Genomic DNA, 19,432 nt, shown 5'->3' with positions numbered 1-19,432 from the left:
ATGAATATTTCTGTTTCCTAATCTAGCAACCTGCCTGTAGGTCCAGATCCCCTTTGAGCCTTTCAAGGAAGCTGTATCACCATGCATGTGTATTCATGGGCCTAGCAGTGATTGTTACCTGCTACTTTGATCATTCATCCACAACTCTCATGTTAAACGTTTCAAGACATTCAGTAGAAGCAATCTCAGCCTGACCAAAAACTCAGTGGCATCACTGCAGTCAACAGATGCACTCTCATTAGGCTGTTGACAAAACTATGCTTGTTGGAAAACAATGATGTTAGAAGCTGCAAGCTGTCCTGGTGTGCAGGAAGCATAATCACAGGCTCACAGGATGTCAGGGGTTGGAAGGGACCCAAAGAGATCATCCAGTCCAACCCCCTGCCAGAGCAGGATCACACAATCTAGCTCAGGGCACACAGAACACATCCAGATAGGCCTGGAAAGGCTCCACAGAAGGAGACTCCACAGCCTCTCTGGGCAGCCTGTGCCAGGGCTCTGGGACCCTTACACTAAAGAAGTTCCCCTTTGTGCTGAGCTGGAACCTCCTGTGCTGCAGCTTACACCCACTGCTCCTTCTCCTATCCCAGGGAGCAGTGAGCAGAGCCTGTCCCCCCCTCCTGGCAACTCTCAGATACTTATTCATTAAATCCCCTCTCAATCTTCTCTTCTCCAGACTAAACAGCCCCAGGGGCCTCAGCCTCTCCTCATCAGGCAGTGCTCCAGTCCCCTCAGCATGGTCTAGTTGACTGGCTAGGGCTGGGTGCTAGGTTGGACTGGATGAGCTTGGAGCTCTCTTCCAACCTGCTTGATTCTATGGTCATCCTCATAGCCCTCCCTTGGACTCTCTCTGACTGATAGGGCTGGGTGCTAGGTTGGACTGGATGAGCTTGGAGCTGTCTTCCAACCTGCTTGATTCTATGGTCATCCTCATAGCCCTCCCTTGGACTCTCTCTGACTGATAGGGCTGGGTGCTAGGTTGGACTGGATGAGCTTGGAGCTCTCTTACAACCTGCTTGATTCTATGGTCATCCTCGCAGCCCTCCCTTGGACTTTCTCTGGCCGATCCTGTCCCTCTTCAACTGGGCAGCCCAAAACTGAACACAGTAAAGGGCAAGATGACTCTGGTGAATGTCAGTGTGTGCAGAAAGGAAGAAGAATTTGATCTTTTCTGTGCCCCACATTGCTAGGTAAGCCCATAGGGAACCACTGCGACATGAAACAGCCTCAGCTAAAGCCTCCTTACCGGTTCAGTGCAAAAGCATAGTGAAATTTAATGTTGTGTTGGTCAGCCAAGTCACAGGTAGGAAGCATTTCTAGAGTTTCGACCAGCTTCACCATAGCATCATAGTCCTGGGATGAATTAAGAGGAGAAAAGACAAAGAATAATGGTGAAACTGAAGGCAGAGCAAAGCATCACTGAACTGAACTGTATCGTGACTATTAGCATCTCAGCTAACTGTTTAAGGGGCTTAAAAAGGAGTGATGACCTCAGGAAGTCACCTAACCTGTGTTTCTTGTTCACAGGCAAAACTAAACTGGAGTCCAAAGGCCCTTAAGTTGCCCAACAAACAAATCAAATCATTGAACAGTGTGACAATTACAGAGTCACAGCACCTGAGGGGTTGGAGGAAACCTCCAGAGATCATCCAGCGCAAACTCTCCTGCCAAAGCAGCATCCCCTAGGGTAGTCCACACAGGAACGCATCCAGCTGGGTTCTGAAGGTCTCCAGAGAAGGACACTCCACAACCTCTCTGGGCAGCCTGTTCCAGGGCTCTGCCACCCTCACTGGAAAGAAGCTTCTCCTCATGTTGAGGTGAAACCTTCTCTGTTCCAGTTTGTATCCTCAGCTTATTGCTGTGCACCACCCAAAAGAGCTTGGCCCCCTCCACTTGTCACCCAGCCCTCAGCTTTGAATTCCCTGTCAGCTCTGAATCACAAGTTCACCAAATAACCAAGCCCAGAAGACCAAACACAAGGCAAAACCTCAGGGTAAAAGAATCTTCTTTAGCCCTCAGAAACATACCTGAATATCTCTGTAGGAAAGCAGCAGGTTGATGACAATGTCAGAAGTCAGCACTTCGGTGTTATCCATACGAAGCTTAATCCTGGCCAGCTCCTTAGCCAGTTCATCTCCTTGATACTTCTCTCTGGCTTTTCTGATGTCATTCAGCAGGGTTTCTTTATAGTAGGTACTAAAGAAACATGAGAGAGGTGTAGGACTGTTAGATGCTTCTCATGGCTAATAAAAAGCCTAACTTCCAGCAGTGCCATTTCCTCAGGGGGAGCTGCACATCAAAGGTTCCCACATTTAAGTCACTGTACATACTCTACATTGCCCCACCTCAGACTTTGAGGCTATGTAGCAGTATTTTCACAACCAAGACTGTGAGACAAGGCCTGGAACATCTCTGCTATGAAGACAGGCTGAGGGAACTGGTCTTGTGCAGCCTAGAGAATCTCTTCTCTATGGGGGGACCTCAGAGCTGCCTTCCAGTACCTGAAGGGATCCTGCAGGAAGGCTGCAGAGGGACTTTTCATAAGGATATCAAGAGACAGGCCACAGGGCAATGGTTTGGAGCTGAGGCAGAGCAGGGGGAGAGTGGAGCTGAGGAAGAAGTTGTCGAGTGTGAGGGTGATAAGACTTGAGCACAGGCTGCCCAGAGAGCTTGTGCCTGCCTCCTGCCTGGGGTTGTTTAAGGCCAGGTTTGAGGAGGTCTTAAGCAGCTGAGTTTAGTTGAGAGGTGTCCCTGGGCATGGTGGGGAGGTTGGAGTTCAGAAGATCTCTGAAGTTCCTTCCAACCTAAACCATTTTGTGGTTCTATAGAAACTGGGGTGGTACTTTGAATGTGTCCTAAGGGAAGTAGCAACCAGGATGACAAAGTGACACCGAGAGCAAAGACTAGTGTGCTGTAAAGACACATCACAACAGGAGCAAAAAGGCTTGCAAACTGAGAAGCTGAACCAAAACTAAGCCACCAAAAGCTGAGTTAGTAGCAATGTTTGATGAATATTGGCCAAGCAGGCCAAGGGCATCCTGGCTTGGGTTAGAAACACTGTGGGCAGCAGACACAGGAGGTGGTCATCTCCCTGTGCTCAGCACTGCTGAGGCCACAGCTCCAGGGCTGTGTTCAGCTATGGAAGAACATAGAGGTTCTGGAGTGAGTCCAGAGAAGGGCAACGAGGCTGGAGAAGGGCCTGGAGCAGCTGGGCTATGAGGAGGGGCTAAGAGAGTCAGGGGTGTGCAGGCTGAAGAAGAGGAGGCTGGGGGCAGAGCTCATTGCTGTCTGCAGCTGCCTGCAGGGAGGTTGGAGCGAGGAGGGGGCAGCCTCTGCTGCTTGGTGCCAAAGGACAGGAGCAGAGGATATGGTTCCAAGCTGCACCAGGAGAGGTTCAGGCTGGGTGTTAGGAAATACCTCTGCACTGGAAGGGTTCTCACAGCTTGGAATGGTCTGCCCAGGGCAGTGCTGGAGTGCCCATCCCAGGGGGTATTCCAGCAGCCTGTGGAGCTGCTGCTGAGGGCCATGGATTAATGTTGACCCTGCAGTGCTAGGTCAAGGGTTGGATTAGATGATTTTAAAGGTCTCTTCCAACCAGATAGATTCTGTGATTCTGGGCTTGTCTCTGACAACCCTTCATGGATTCTGATTCTGTGATTCTGTGCAGGACAGCAATAGAGAAGCAGTAAAGTTAGAAGTCTTTTGACACCATTAGGTGCAGTGGGGAATTAAAATCAATCAATAAATCAATCATCACATTAAAAAGAGGCTATCAAAGGTCCTGGAGGTGCATATGTTGTAAAATCACCATGATGTAACATGAACATCCTTGAGAAGGCTGATAAACTTGTCCACCAGTGGGACACAAAGTGGCCCCAGGATATTGTCCCAGCTGGGCTGCATATACTCAGAAGCTCTTCGTTGGGCATCACTTTCACAGCAAAAGTAGTCAGCACAAGGTGTGATGATGTAGGGAATAAAATAGTAATTGCCACTGGAAGCCTAAAAAAGACAAAACAGGTAGAGTTAGGAAACAAATGGTTCAGTGGAAATGCATTTGTGTGCACACAGTCTTTTACTGACAGAAAGCAAAGCAGCTGGTGCACTGCAAAGCCTCAGCACAGTGCTAGAGACAAGACTTGCAAGCACTGAATTGAAGGGTTTTCTGTGAAGGAGTTACAAACATTAACAAGGGTGGTGAACAAGGCAACAACACTGTTAAACCTCCCTTTATGTGATGGGGTTCTACAGATACAAGCTAACCTTCTGCTCCCAGGTTTTGTAGTTGCTTCCTAGAATCATAGAATCAGGCAGGGTTGGAAGGGACCACAAGGATCAAACAGGGACACCTCACACTAGATCAGGCTGGCCACAACCTCAGCCAGCCTGGCCTTAAACACCTCCAGGGACAAGGCTTCCACCAACTCCCTGGACAACCCATTCCAGGGTCACATCACCCTCATGCAGAACAACTTCCTAATATGCAGTCTGAATCTACCCATTTCTAGTTCTGTGATGCAGAGCTCCACAGAGAGAGAGAGCTGCAGAAACTGGGAGGAGATGATGCAGAGCTGCACAGAGAGAGAGAGCTGCAGAAACTGGGAGGAGATGATGCAGAGCTGCACAGAGAGAGAGCTGCAGAAACTGGGAGGAGATGATGCAGAGCTGCACACAGAGAGAGAGCTGCAGAAACTGGGAGGAGATGATGCAGAGCTGCACAGAGAGAGAGAGCTGCAGAAACTGGGAGGAGATGATGCAGAGCTCCACAGAGAGAGAGCTGCAGAAACTGGGAGGAGATGATGCAGAGCTCCACACAGAGAGAGAGCTGCAGAAACTGGGAGATGATGCAGAGCTGCACAGAGAGAGAGAGCTGCAGAAACTGGGAGGAGATGATGCAGAGCTGCACAGAGAGAGAGCTGCAGAAACTGGGAGGAGATGATGCAGAGCTGCACAGAGAGAGAGAGCTGCAGAAGCTGGGAGGAGATGATGCAGAGCTGCACAGAGAGAGAGCTGCAGAAACTGGGAGGAGATGATGCAGAGCTGCACACAGAGAGAGAGCTGCAGAAACTGGGAGGAGATGATGCAGAGCTGCACAGAGAGAGAGCTGCAGAAACTGGGAGGAGATGATGCAGAGCTGCACACAGAGAGAGAGCTGCAGAAACTGGGAGGAGATGATGCAGAGCTCCACACAGAGAGAGAGCTGCAGAAACTGGGAGGAGATGATGCAGAGCTCCACACAGAGAGAGAGCTGCAGAAACTGGGAGGAGATGATGCAGAGCTGCACACAGAGAGAGAGCTGCAGAAACTGGGAGGAGATGATGCAGAGCTGCACACAGAGAGAGAGCTGCAGAAACTGGGAGGAGATGATGCAGAGCTCCACAGAGAGAGAGCTGCAGAAACTGGGAGGAGATGATGCAGAGCTGCACAGAGAGAGAGAGCTGCAGAAACTGGGAGGAGATGATGCAGAGCTGCACAGAGAGAGAGAGCTGCAGAAGCTGGGAGGAGATGATGCAGAGCTGCACAGAGAGAGAGAGCTAGCTGCAGAAACTGGGAGGAGATGATGCAGAGCTCCACAGAGAGAGAGAGCTGCAGAAACTGGGAGGAGATGATGCAGAGCTGCACAGAGAGAGAGAGCTGCAGAAACTGGGAGGAGATGATGCAGAGCTCCACACAGAGAGAGCTGCAGAAACTGGGAGGAGATGATGCAGAGTCCCACACAGACAAATGCAGAAACACAGGCACTGGAAGGACTTTGTGCAGATGTTTAACCCAGAGGCTCCTACTAAACACCTGCTGCCTGCTACCACCAAACACCAAATCAATCAATCAATCAATCAACAAAACTTTGCAAGGCTTTGTATTGCATGGAAGGGTTTGGAGACAAAATGCTAAAGGCAAACCCCAAAAGTCCTTAATATGCCCCACAGAAAATGCAAACATGAGGAAGGTGCTGGAAGGGGAGATGAGAGAGGAACTGCCCTTCAGAGTACCAACCCAGCAAGTTCAGAGATTTCATCTCCTGAGCAAGCCCCCAAGCCCCAGAGAGGAACTGCCCTTCAGAGTACCAACCCAGCAAGTTCAGAGATTTCAGCTCCTGAACTGTGAAGTTTCCTACAGCTACCAGAAGCACCAAGATCCCACTTTGAGCTATGACAATTCTCTGCTATTTAAACTGAAGTTAGTGTCTGAAGAGTAACTAGAAAAGAGCACAGCTCACCTGCCCACCTACCACTAATTACCCTTTGACTCTCACCTTTAAGACATCAAACACTACAGCAAAATCCACCTTTCATCTTTTCAGTATCATCCAAGCCTGCAGCAATGCTGCAGCTGTTTAAAGCCAACTTAAACAACAGGAGATTGCTGGAATGATCAAAAAAAACCCAACCCCATAGCACAGCTTAGGTTGAAAGGAACCTCAGAGATCATGAGGTTCAACAAGAGCAAGTGCAAGGTTCTGCACCTGGGCCAGAACAATCCTCACTATCAATACAGGCTGGGGGATGAGGTGATAGAAAGCAGCCCTGTGGAAAAGGACTTGGAGGGGCTGATGGATGAGAAGTTGGACAGGAGCAGACTGTGTGAGCAAGAGAAGGCAAATCACATCCTGGGCTGCATCCAAAGATGTGTTGCCAGCAGATCCAGAGAGGGGATTCTTTGCTCTGCTCTGGGGAGACCTCACCTGGAGTGCTGCATCCAGCTCTGGAGCTCTCAGCACAGAAGGGACATGGACCTTATGGAACAGGTCCAAAGGAGGCCACGAAATTGATCAGGGAACCCCTCTGCTACAAGGACAGGCTTAGGGAGCTGAGGGTGTTCAGCTTGGAGAAGAGAAGGTTCCAGGCAGACCTCAGAGCAGCCTGCCAGGACCCAAAGAGGCTGCAAGAAGGCTGCAGAGGGACTGTTTGCAAAGGCCTGCAGGGACAGGACCAGGACAGTGGTTTGAGATGAGAGCAGAGCACTTAGTGCCATGGTCTAGTTGATTGGATAGGGCTGGGTGCTAGGTTGGACTGGATGATCTTTGAGGTCTCTTCCAACCTGCTCGATTCTATGATTCTATGATGTGAGGAACAAGCTGCAGCACTGCAAGCAGGCTGCCCAGGAAGGTGGTTGAGGCTCCATCCCTGGAGATATTCAAGGTGAGGTTGGACAAGCCTCTGAGCCTGATCTAGCTGAGGATGCCCCTGCTGACTGCAAGAGGGGGTTGGACCTTTGGAGGTCCTTTCCAGCCCCAACCATTCCATGATTCTGTGATTATCTACTCCAACCTCCCTGCCACAATCAATCACACCACTCTGAGAGCTACATTAAAAAAAAGCCAAAGACTTAGGAACACAAAACCCCAACCAACCAAAACCCACAAATAACCCAGGAAATCACTGCAAGTAGGTCAAGAGAGGGAAATGTTCTTCAGGGCAAAATGGTTCAAGGAATTAATTAAAGAGCCAAGCACAGTCATGCCTTTGCTGCAGGGTTGAAAGAGTCAGGCCTACAGAAGCTCCAGGCAAGACTCATCAAGAAGGCCTTGTCTTACAATGCTCCCCTAAATATTTAGCTAATGCTAAATTAAAAGCTAATTAAAAGCAACCTTGAGATCTTAATAAACAGATGGTGATTTCTTTTTAATTGTACTGCTACAATTATTCCACTGCAGCTGTCACTTTGTGAGCTGGACTGTGTGGGATTGAGAACTGGCTGAAGGAAAGATGTCAGAGGGTTGTGGTCAATGGGATAGAGTCCAGTTGGAGGTCTGTAGCTTGTGGAGTCCCTCTGGGGTTGGTGTTGTTCAATGTACTCATCAAGGACCTGGATGAGGGCACAGAGGGCACTGCCAGCAGGTTTACTGATGACACCAAACTGGGAGCAGAGGCTGACAGCTGAACTGGACAGGCTGAGACTTGGGTGGGGAGAAATGGAATGAAATGCAACAAGGCCAAGGGTAGAGCCTGGCATATGGGAAAAGAACAACCTCATGGACCAAGATAGGTTGGGAATTGACCTGTTGGAGAGCAGCACAGGGGAATGGGACCTGGGTTTGCTGGTGAGCAGAAAGATACCCATGAGCCAGATGTGCCCTTGTGGCCAAGAAGGCCAAGGGCATCCTGGGCTGGATTAGAAGGGTTGTGGTTAGTAAGGTGCTCAAGAAAATCCTGGATGAGGCACTTAGTGCCATGGTCTGGTTGATTGGCAAGGGCTGGGTGCTAGGTTGGACTAGATGAGCTTGGAGCTCTCTTCCAACCTGCTTGATTCTATGATTCTCTAAGTTTTCCTCCCCTCCTACTATGCCTTGGTAAGGCCACATCTGGAATATTGTGTCCAGCTCTGGGCCACTCAGCTCAAGAAGGAGCTCAGGGGACTGCTGGAGAGAGTCCACCTCAGAGCCTCAAAGCTGCTGCTGGCAGTGAACATCTCCTTGAGGCCAGGCTGAGGGAGCTGGGGCTGGCAGCTGGCAGCAGAGCAGCCTGAGGGCTGCCCTCAGTGCTGTGCAGGGCAGTGTGGGCAGGACGCAGGCAGGCTCTGCTCAGGGCTGGCCCAGGGCAGCACAAGGGGCACTGGGGGCAAGCTGGGGCAGAGGAGCTGCTTTTTACCTGTGAGGGTGGCAGACTTTGGCACAGGCTGCCCAGAGAGGTTGTGGAGTCTCCTTCTCTGGGGACTTTCCAAACCTGCCTCTCTGCATTCCTGTGTGCCCTGCCCTGGGTGCTCCTGCTCTGGCAGGGGGTTCAGAGTCAGTGATCCTCCAAGGTCCCTTCTAGCCCTTGGCATGCTGTGATTCTGTGACAGAAACCACTACACTAAAACTAAAGGTTGGGCCTTTTAAAAAGCAAATGGTGTTGAGTAAAATCTGTGCACTTGTAGAGAGGCATTTGTGGCAGCACAGCAAACAGCACAACTATTTCACTTGAGCCATGCAGCTCAATTTGCCATTTGCTTAAGCTCCAAGAGTGGTAGGAGTCAGAAGTGAAGCAGTGAGAAGGAAACGATGGGGTGACAGCAAATGAACTGCATTCACTCCCTGAGCACTGAGAGAGCTCAATGCACTGCTGGCTTAAGAATTAAGGTTTTCACAGTGTGTTTCTGTGATCTCTCATTCTCATGCAGGCAACTCAGTGTTAAAAATAGACTTTTTCTTATGGAGCTGAGCCACAGGCAGGCTGTGACTAGAGATTATCACCAGCCAAACATTCTAAATACTCAGGATCTTGCAAGGATCAAGCACCCTAAGGTTACAACCACTCTGAAAACCAAGATCCTTGCCAAGCCCCCTTCTTAAAGTATCCTTCTCCAATGTGAACTGCCTAGAAACACAGGAAGGAGCTGACATCTCTATCAGCCAGGAAGCAGAGTTAAAGTGATACCTACTTTGCCTATCAGGCTACCACTGTGGTATTCAGCAGGGACTTCCACCCGAAGGAAAGCTTTGTGGTTGGCAACCTACTCCAAGGTGAAATAAAACAACAGAGAGGAAAAACATCACCACAGAACGGAGTAAGAATCAACAGGACAGACACTAGACACGAAAAGAGAGACTGTTAAAGGAAAGAAACATCAGAAAGCAAAGATAATTACAGCAAGTCCATACTGGCAAGGACAAGTAACTTCTGCAATACTTTGGCACCCAGAATGTAACATTTCTTTATCTATAAGAATGCTTTTTGCCACCCAGAGTATAACATTTCTCTATCTATAGGATGTTTTGCCACCCAGAATGTAACATTTGTCTATCCTTAGGGTTTTTTTCCACCCAGAATGTAACATTTCTCTATCCACAGGGTTTTTTGCCACCCAGAATGTAACATTTCTCTATCCATAGGATGTTTTCTCACCCAGAATGTGAGATCTCTCCATCCATGGGATGTTTTCTCACCCAGAATGTGAGATCTCTCCATCCATGGGATGTTTTCTCACCCAGAATGTGAGATATCTCCATCCATGGGATGTTTTCTCACCCAGAATGTGAGATATCTCCATCCATAGGATGTTTTCTCACCCAGAATGTGAGATATCTCCATCCATGGGATGTTTTCTCACCCAGAATGTGAGATCTCTCCATCCATGGGATGTTTTCTCACCCAGAATGTGAGATATCTCCATCCATAGGATGTTTTCTCACCCAGAATGTGAGATATCTCCATCCATGGGATATTTTGCCACCCAGAATGTGAGATATCTCCATCCATAGGATGTTTTCTCACCCAGAATGTGAGATATCTCCATCCATAGGATGTTTTCCCACCCAGAATGTGAGATATCTCCATCCATAGGATGTTTTCTCACCCAGAATGTGAGATATCTCCATCCATAGGATGTTTTCTCACCCAGAATGTGAGATATCTCCATGCATAGGATGTTTTCTCACCCAGAATGTGAGATATCTCCATCCATGGGATATTTTGCCACCCAGAATGTGAGATATCTCCATCCGTAGGATGTTTTCTCACCCAGAATGTGAGATATCTCCATCCGTAGGATGTTTTCTCACCCAGAATGTGAGATCTCTCCATCCATAGGATGTTTTCTCACCCAGAATGTGAGATATCTCCATGCATAGGATGTTTTCTCACCCAGAATGTGAGATATCTCCATCCATAGGATGTTTTCTCACCCAGAATGTGAGATCTCTCCATCCATAGGATGTTTTCTCACCCAGAATGTGAGATCTCTCCATCCATGGGATGTTTTCTCACCCAGAATGTGAGATCTCTCCATCCATGGGATGTTTTCTCACCCAGAATGTGAGATATCTCCATCCATGGGATATTTTGCCACCCAGAATGTGAGATATCTCCATCCATAGGATGTTTTCTCACCCAGAATGTGAGATATCTCCATCCATAGGATGTTTTCTCACCCAGAATGTGAGATATCTCCATCCATGGGATATTTTGCCACCCAGAATGTGAGATATCTCCATCCATAGGATGTTTTCTCACCCAGAATGTGAGATCTCTCCATCCGTAGGATGCTTTCTCACCCAGAATGTGAGATATCTCCATCCATGGGATGTTTTCTCACCCAGAATGTGAGATATCTCCATCCATAGGATGTTTTCTCACCCAGAATGTGAGATATCTCCATCCATAGGATGTTTTCTCACCCAGAATGTGAGATCTCTCCATCCATAGGATGTTTTCTCACCCAGAATGTGAGATCTCTCCATCCATGGGATGTTTTCTCACCCAGAATGTGAGATCTCTCCATCCATGGGATGTTTTCTCACCCAGAATGTGAGATATCTCCATCCATGGGATATTTTGCCACCCAGAATGTGAGATATCTCCATCCATAGGATGTTTTCTCACCCAGAATGTGAGATATCTCCATCCATAGGATGTTTTCTCACCCAGAATGTGAGATATCTCCATCCATAGGATGTTTTCTCACCCAGAATGTGAGATATCTCCATCCATGGGATATTTTGCCACCCAGAATGTGAGATATCTCCATCCATGGGATGTTTTCTCACCCAGAATGTGAGATATCTCCATCCATGGGATGTTTTCTCACCCAGAATGTGAGATATCTCCATCCATGGGATATTTTGCCACCCAGAATGTGAGATATCTCCATCCATAGGATGTTTTCTCACCCAGAATGTGAGATATCTCCATCCATGGGATGTTTTCTCACCCAGAATGTGAGATCTCTCCATCCATAGGATGTTTTCTCACCCAGAATGTGAGATATCTCCATCCATGGGATGTTTTCTCACCCAGAATGTGAGATATCTCCATCCATGGGATGTTTTCTCACCCAGAATGTGAGATATCTCCATCCATGGGATATTTTGCCACCCAGAATGTGAGATATCTCCATCCATGGGATGTTTTCTCACCCAGAATGTGAGATCTCTCCATCCATAGGATGTTTTCTCACCCAGAATGTGAGATATCTCCATCCATGGGATATTTTGCCACCCAGAATGTGAGATATCTCCATCCATGGGATGTTTTCTCACCCAGAATGTGAGATATCTCCATCCATGGGATGTTTTCTCACCCAGAATGTGAGATATCTCCATCCATGGGATATTTTGCCACCCAGAATGTGAGATATCTCCATCCATAGGATGTTTTCTCACCCAGAATGTGAGATATCTCCATCCATGGGATGTTTTCTCACCCAGAATGTGAGATCTCTCCATCCATAGGATGTTTTCTCACCCAGAATGTGAGATCTCTCCATCCATGGGATGTTTTCTCACCCAGAATGTGAGATCTCTCCATCCATGGGATGTTTTCTCACCCAGAATGTGAGATATCTCCATCCATGGGATATTTTGCCACCCAGAATGTGAGATATCTCCATCCATGGGATGTTTTCTCACCCAGAATGTGAGATATCTCCATCCATAGGATGTTTTCTCACCCAGAATGTGAGATATCTCCATCCATGGGATATTTTGCCACCCAGAATGTGAGATATCTCCATCCATAGGATGTTTTCTCACCCAGAATGTGAGATCTCTCCATCCGTAGGATGCTTTCTCACCCAGAATGTGAGATATCTCCATCCATGGGATGTTTTCTCACCCAGAATGTGAGATATCTCCATCCATAGGATGTTTTCTCACCCAGAATGTGAGATATCTCCATCCATAGGATGTTTTCTCACCCAGAATGTGAGATCTCTCCATCCATAGGATGTTTTCTCACCCAGAATGTGAGATCTCTCCATCCATGGGATGTTTTCTCACCCAGAATGTGAGATCTCTCCATCCATGGGATGTTTTCTCACCCAGAATGTGAGATATCTCCATCCATGGGATATTTTGCCACCCAGAATGTGAGATATCTCCATCCATGGGATATTTTGCCACCCAGAATGTGAGATATCTCCATCCATGGGATATTTTGCCACCCAGAATGTGAGATATCTCCATCCATAGGATGTTTTCTCACCCAGAATGTGAGATATCTCCATCCATAGGATGTTTTCTCACCCAGAATGTGAGATATCTCCATCCATAGGATGTTTTCTCACCCAGAATGTGAGATATCTCCATCCATGGGATATTTTGCCACCCAGAATGTGAGATATCTCCATCCATGGGATGTTTTCTCACCCAGAATGTGAGATATCTCCATCCATGGGATGTTTTCTCACCCAGAATGTGAGATATCTCCATCCATGGGATATTTTGCCACCCAGAATGTGAGATATCTCCATCCATAGGATGTTTTCTCACCCAGAATGTGAGATATCTCCATCCATGGGATGTTTTCTCACCCAGAATGTGAGATCTCTCCATCCATAGGATGTTTTCTCACCCAGAATGTGAGATATCTCCATCCATGGGATGTTTTCTCACCCAGAATGTGAGATATCTCCATCCATGGGATGTTTTCTCACCCAGAATGTGAGATATCTCCATCCATGGGATGTTTTCTCACCCAGAATGTGAGATATCTCCATCCATGGGATATTTTGCCACCCAGAATGTGAGATATCTCCATCCATGGGATGTTTTCTCACCCAGAATGTGAGATCTCTCCATCCATAGGATGTTTTCTCACCCAGAATGTGAGATATCTCCATCCATGGGATATTTTGCCACCCAGAATGTGAGATATCTCCATCCATGGGATGTTTTCTCACCCAGAATGTGAGATATCTCCATCCATGGGATGTTTTCTCACCCAGAATGTGAGATATCTCCATCCATGGGATATTTTGCCACCCAGAATGTGAGATATCTCCATCCATAGGATGTTTTCTCACCCAGAATGTGAGATATCTCCATCCATGGGATGTTTTCTCACCCAGAATGTGAGATATCTCCATCCATGGGATGTTTTCTCACCCAGAATGTGAGATCTCTCCATCCATAGGATGTTTTCTCACCCAGAATGTGAGATATCTCCATCCATGGGATATTTTGCCACCCAGAATGTGAGATATCTCTACCCATAGTTTTTTTTTTGCCACCCAGAATGTAACATTTCTCTATCTATAGGACTTTTTGCCACCCAGAATGTAGCATTTCTCTATCCATAGGACTTTTTGGCACCCAGAATGTAACATTTCTCTATCTATAGGATTCTTTTGCCACCCTGAATGTGAGATTTCTCTATCCATAGCATTTTTGCCACCCAGAATGTAACATTTCTCTATCCACAGGATTTTTTTACCACCCAGAACGTTGGATTACTCTATCCACAGGATTTTTTGCCACCAAGAATGTAACATTTGTCTCTCTACTGAGTTTTTGTCTATACAACTCCTTGTGTCAGCAGTAAGATGCTTTCAAGTCTCACTTTTATGAACCCCTCAAATTCATCAGCTGAGTAGTTAACTCTAATCCAACCCCTCTCAATAGGCACCCCTTGAGATAGTAACATCTCCATCAAATTAGCTTCCCTCCATCTAAAAGCCTTAGTTTCCATGGCCTCAGCAGTAACAGGGCCATATTTCATGCACAGAGATACTGGTCATGCAACCACACTTACAACTGATCATACAATTTACTCAGTCTATTCAGAGACTCAAGGAATGGGTTAGGCTGGAAGGGACCTTAGAGATCAGCCAGTTCCAATCCCCCTGCCATGGGCAGGGGATACCTTCCACTAGCCCAGGTTACTCAAGGCCTCATACAACTTGGCCTTCAGCATCTCCAGGGAGGAAGCTTCCAAGGCCTCCCTGGGCAACCTGTGCCAGTGTCTCACCACCCTCACTCCAAAGAATGTCTTCCCAATCTCCAGTGTCAATCTGCCCTCCTCAAGCTTCAATCCATTCCCTCTCATCTTATCACTTCCAGTTCTTGTCAAAAGTCCTTTCCTGGCTTTCTTGCAGCCCCCTTCAGATATTGGAAGGCTGCTCTAAGGTCTCCCTGGAGCTTTCTCTTCTCCAGGCTGAACAGCCCCAACTCTCTCAGCCTGTACCCACAGGGGAGGTTCTCCAGCCTCCCCTTCCTCATGGCCTTCTCCGGACCCGCTCCAACAGCTCCATGTCTCCCCACAAAAGGCAGAATGATTGTACTTAAGATGTTTCTTCTCCTCTTTCCTTCTTTTTGCAAACTCTTTTAATGCACCTGCAGCCTCAGGCTTTGCTAGAAACAGATGGATGGATGTGGGGAGGAAGTTGTTGCCAGACAGAGTGATTGGCATTGGAATGGGCTGCTCAGGGAGGTGGTGGAGTTGTCATCCCTGGAGGTCATAGAATCAAGCAGTTTGGAAGAGACCTCCAAGCTCATCCAGTCCAACCTATCACTCAGCCCTGTCCAATCAGCCTCCCTGAGGAGAAACAGCCTCAAGCTGTGCCAGGGGAGGTTCAGGCTGGATGTTGTTAGGAAGTTGCTGGCAGAGAGAGTGATTGGCACTGGAATGGGCTGCCCAGGGAGGTGGTGGAGTGGCTGTGCCTGGAGGTGTTGCAGCCAAGCCTGGCTGGAGCACTTAGTGCCATGATCTGACTGGTTGGGCAGGGCTGGGAGCTAGGTTGGGCTGAGTGAGCTTGGAGCTCTCTGCCAGCCTGCTTGATTCTGTGATTGGCCAGGGCTGGGTGCTAGGTTGGGCTGGATGAGCTTGATTCTATTCTATTCACTATTCTGTTCTAATCTAGATCACTAAATCACTGCACCACCCAAACCTTTATCTATTGCAAGAAGAAAAGCCCAAAAGCTCCTCTGCAATATCATTTCTTCAGATGATGAAGCTCATAGACTCACACCTTAGTGTTTTGGCTCTGTTTTTATAATCCATGGAGGCTGCTGAATTGTAGAATTCGAGTCCAAGTGTCAAAATCTTTCTGTTTAGTCTTCTTAAACATCTGCTGCCTTCAAAGAGTAGCCACAGCCTAATTTATACAGCTACTGAAACTCCTCAGAGGCTTGCTGCCAATTACAATAACAAGTGACTCTTGGTTTAAAAGGATTTCCTTCTGGCAAGGATAAATTGAGTTCTTGTTCCCTTTTAGATCAAGGAGAATGACACCTCCATGGGCCAGGCACGATTGTCTGCTTATTACAAGGGCTGATACAGGATGAAATGAAAACAAATCTCCCCCACATTTAAATCTCTGACAATAATTCATCAGCCCTCCCCCAGGCCTAACTCTAATATAAGAAACCTTTTTTTGGTTTAATAGCCCAGATTATTTTCCTGTAAATCCCTTCCTGAAAGCAATTAGCAGGGTAAGTTGAATTGCTTCAGGCATCCCATCAGTTAAAGAAAAGAAATGACTCTTAAAGTCTTTCTCCTTCTACTCTGTACCTGGCATCATATTTTTTTCCAGTTCTAGTTTGTATTTTCAATGCCACTTTGAAACAAACCGAAGAAGGGATAGGTGATAGGTTGGACTCCATGGTCTTAGAGGTCTTTTCCAACCTGATTAATCCTCTGATCCTGTGGCAAGCTGCAGAGGTGAGCTGAGGAGAACTTCATGAGGTTCAATAAGGCAAAGTGCAAGGTCCTGCAGCTAGATCAGATTGAGGAATCTGAGTTAGGCTCAAAGGAAGTCTGAAAATAGCAGAGGAGGAGTCTTTCTGTTTTCATGGTAAGGAAGCAGCAGCAAATGCTCACTTTGAACAGCATTTGATGTCATTTGGTAGCTGGACAGGCTGTAGAGGTGAAGCTCATGAGATGCTCCTCAGCTCAGTAAGGCAAAGTGCAAGGTCCTGCACCTAAGTCAGAGCAACTCTTGATTGAGGAATCTGACTTAGAAAGAGAGGAAGCCAGAAAATAACTGAGAAGGAGTCTTTCTGTTTTCATGCTAAGGAGGAAGCAGCAAATGCTCACTTTGAACAGCATTTGATGTCATTTGGTAGCTGGACAGGCTGCAGAGGTGAGCTGAGGAGCATCTCATGAGGTTCAATACGGCAAAATGCAAGGTCCTGCACCTAGGTCTGGGCAATCCTAGACATCAATCCAAGCTCTGCTCTGGGGAGACCTTGGCCTCTGCCCACCCATCCAGCCTGGCCAGGTCCCTCTGCAGGGCTCTCCTCCCCTCCAACAGATCCATATCTGCTCCTAGCTTGGTGTCATCTGCAAACTTACTGACGCTGGACTCAATCCTCTGCTCCAGATCATCAATAAGTATATTGACCAGGCCCAGGCCCAGCACTCAGCAAACTCAGAGAGCCTTTGCTCTGCTCTACTGTTCTCAGCAGAAAACAAAAGCAGCTGGTGAATGGAGGGAAACAGAGAGGAACAAATGGGAAGCTGAGGATTTTTGCAGAGTCAGCAGTCCTCAGGATGCTTAATGGAGATAAACCCAGTGACCTGAGGTGAGCTGTGACAAAAGCTAGCACTGCCTAAGATGTGCCTAAAACAATCACTACATTTTCTCTTGATTCAGCCTTCACTCCCTGTTTGGTTTCACCTGCATTCAGGGTAAGGATATTTCTGCTTTGGGAAATCAGCTTCTGCGTTCCTAAGCCTGTGAGTCTCTAAGGATGATGACAGGCACAGGGTAGCCAAAGCTGTCTGAGATACAAAAGTAAACCCTCAATGCAGGAGAACAAAGAGCTGATGGAGCAGGTCCAGAGGAGGGCCATGAAGATGATCAGAGGGCTGGAGAACTTCTGCTACAAGGCTGAGGTTGCTGAGGGTGTTCAGCCTGGAGAAGGCTCCAGGCAGACCTAAGTGTAGCCTGCCAGGACCTGAAGGGGCTACAAGAAGGCTGCAGAGGGACTGTTTGCAAAGGCCTGCAGGGGCAGGATGAGGGCAGTGGTTTGAACTGAGAGCAGAGCAGATTGAGATTGGCTATGAGGAACAAGCTCTGAACCAGGAGGGTGCTGGAACACTGCAACAGGTTGCCCAGGGAGGCAGGTGAGGCCCCATCCCTGGAGATACTTAAGATCAGGCTGGAGGAAGCTCTGAGCAACCTGATCTGCTGGAGGATGTCCCTGCTGACTGCAGGGGGTTTGGACTGGATGACCTTTGGAGGTCCCTTCCAACACAAACCATTCTATGGTTAAGGCATCACACACACATTTGCACAAGTGGTGAAGGGAGAAAAGGACTCAGGATTTGTGAGGTTACATTTCACTCACATTTGCAGAAGTGGTGAAGGGAGAAAAGGACTCTGGATTAGTGAGGTTACATTTCACTCACACACACATTTGCACAAATGGTGAAGGGAGAAAAGGACTCTGGATTAGTGAGGTTACATTTCACTCACACACACATTTGCACAAGTGGTGAAGGGAGAAAAGGGCTCTGGATTTGTGAGGTTCCATTTTACTCTATCAACCTACAGATCCAACATTTCTATGGACACTTTTGCAGAACTTAGAGAAACTTCTGAAGGCAGTTTTTAGTCAGGATTTACTTTGGAAAGGAAGTTAACAGGAAGGCTGGAGAGGGACAGTTCATAAACTTGTCTAGCAATAGGCCAAAAGGGGAATGGTTTGGAGCTGAGGCAGAGCAGGGTTAGAGTGGAGCTGAGGAAGAAGTTGTTCAGTGTGAGGGTGCTGAGACTGGCACAGGCTGCCCAGGGAGGCTGTGGCTGCCTCCTGCTTGAGGGTGTTGAAGGCCAGGTTGGATGAAGCCTTGAGCAGCTGAGTTTGAGAGTTTTCCCTGCCCATGGCAGGCAGGTTGGAGTAGATGATCTCTAAGGTCCCTTCCAACTAGAGCCATTCAAATGAAATGAAATGAAATGGAAAGAAGACAATAGATTTCCACTATGTTAAACTGTGTCTAGGTAAAACAGAGTTCATTCAGCCCCATAGAGCATATAAAGATTGGACTGGATGATCTTAGAGCTCTCTTCCAACCTGGTTGATTCTAAATAGACTTGGCAGCTCTATTATTAGAGTTGCCTCAAACACAACATCTTCATTTTGTGTTTTAAACCAATGTGGATTTAATACTTACTGTGTTTTTCTGAGATACCATATCCTGTAAAAAAAGAGGAAAAAAAACCCATTTATTCCTTTTTACTGGGAATGAATCTTTCCAATGGACATCAACTCACCTCCAGATGTGTTCTTCACATCATAATCCAGGCTGCCTGCCACAGTGAAGGGACAAAACATCACCAGGAAAAGTATTTATAGTTCAGGTTATGAAAAAAAATATTATTTAAAGGAGAAATCTATTTGAAGAAGTGCTCAGAACACAGAGAACATTGTACTTGCCACTAACTTGAATTTCTCTGCCTGGTCACTCCACAGACATGGGCATTTCTGCACTTTGGCCACAACAACCCCAAGCAGCACTGCAGGCTGGGGCCAGAGTGGCTGAGAGCAGCCAGGCAGAGAGGGAGCTGGGGGTGCTGGCAGAGAGGAGCTGCAGAGGAGGCAGCAGTGCCCAGGTGGGCAGCAGAGCCAATGGCATCCTGGGCTGGCTCAGGAGCAGTGTGGGCAGCAGGACAAGGGAGGTTCTTGTTCCCCTGTGCTCCAACTCCAGCACATAGCCACAGGAGTAACTTCTTTGAGGAAAGAGGCTCCAACTCCAGGTCACATAGAATGTGAATGTAAATGTCTATGTGGAGCACC

The 19,432-nt window shown here is 47.5% G+C and overlaps 1 protein-coding gene across 1 annotated transcript in view; it reads right to left on the bottom strand.

The window, feature by feature from the left end:
* MAP3K15 (mitogen-activated protein kinase kinase kinase 15) overlaps nucleotides 1-19,432 on the bottom strand; it is a 72,017-nt gene that overhangs the window by 37,066 nt on the left and 15,519 nt on the right. The window contains exons 3-6 of the mRNA XM_064152054.1: nucleotides 18,810-18,833; nucleotides 3,809-4,002; nucleotides 2,028-2,196; nucleotides 1,247-1,353 (exon numbers count right to left, since the gene is read on the bottom strand). Coding sequence (XP_064008124.1) covers nucleotides 1,247-1,353; nucleotides 2,028-2,196; nucleotides 3,809-4,002; nucleotides 18,810-18,833 — 494 coding nt within the window. The remainder of the gene's footprint in view (nucleotides 1-1,246; nucleotides 1,354-2,027; nucleotides 2,197-3,808; nucleotides 4,003-18,809; nucleotides 18,834-19,432) is intronic.

Source organism: Pogoniulus pusillus, chromosome 12 (genome assembly GCF_015220805.1).
Source record: "Pogoniulus pusillus isolate bPogPus1 chromosome 12, bPogPus1.pri, whole genome shotgun sequence".
In the NCBI taxonomy this organism is placed as follows: Eukaryota; Metazoa; Chordata; class Aves; order Piciformes; family Lybiidae; genus Pogoniulus; species Pogoniulus pusillus.
The sequence above is the reverse complement of the archived record's forward strand: the minus strand, read 5'-3'. Positions and strand labels throughout refer to the sequence as shown.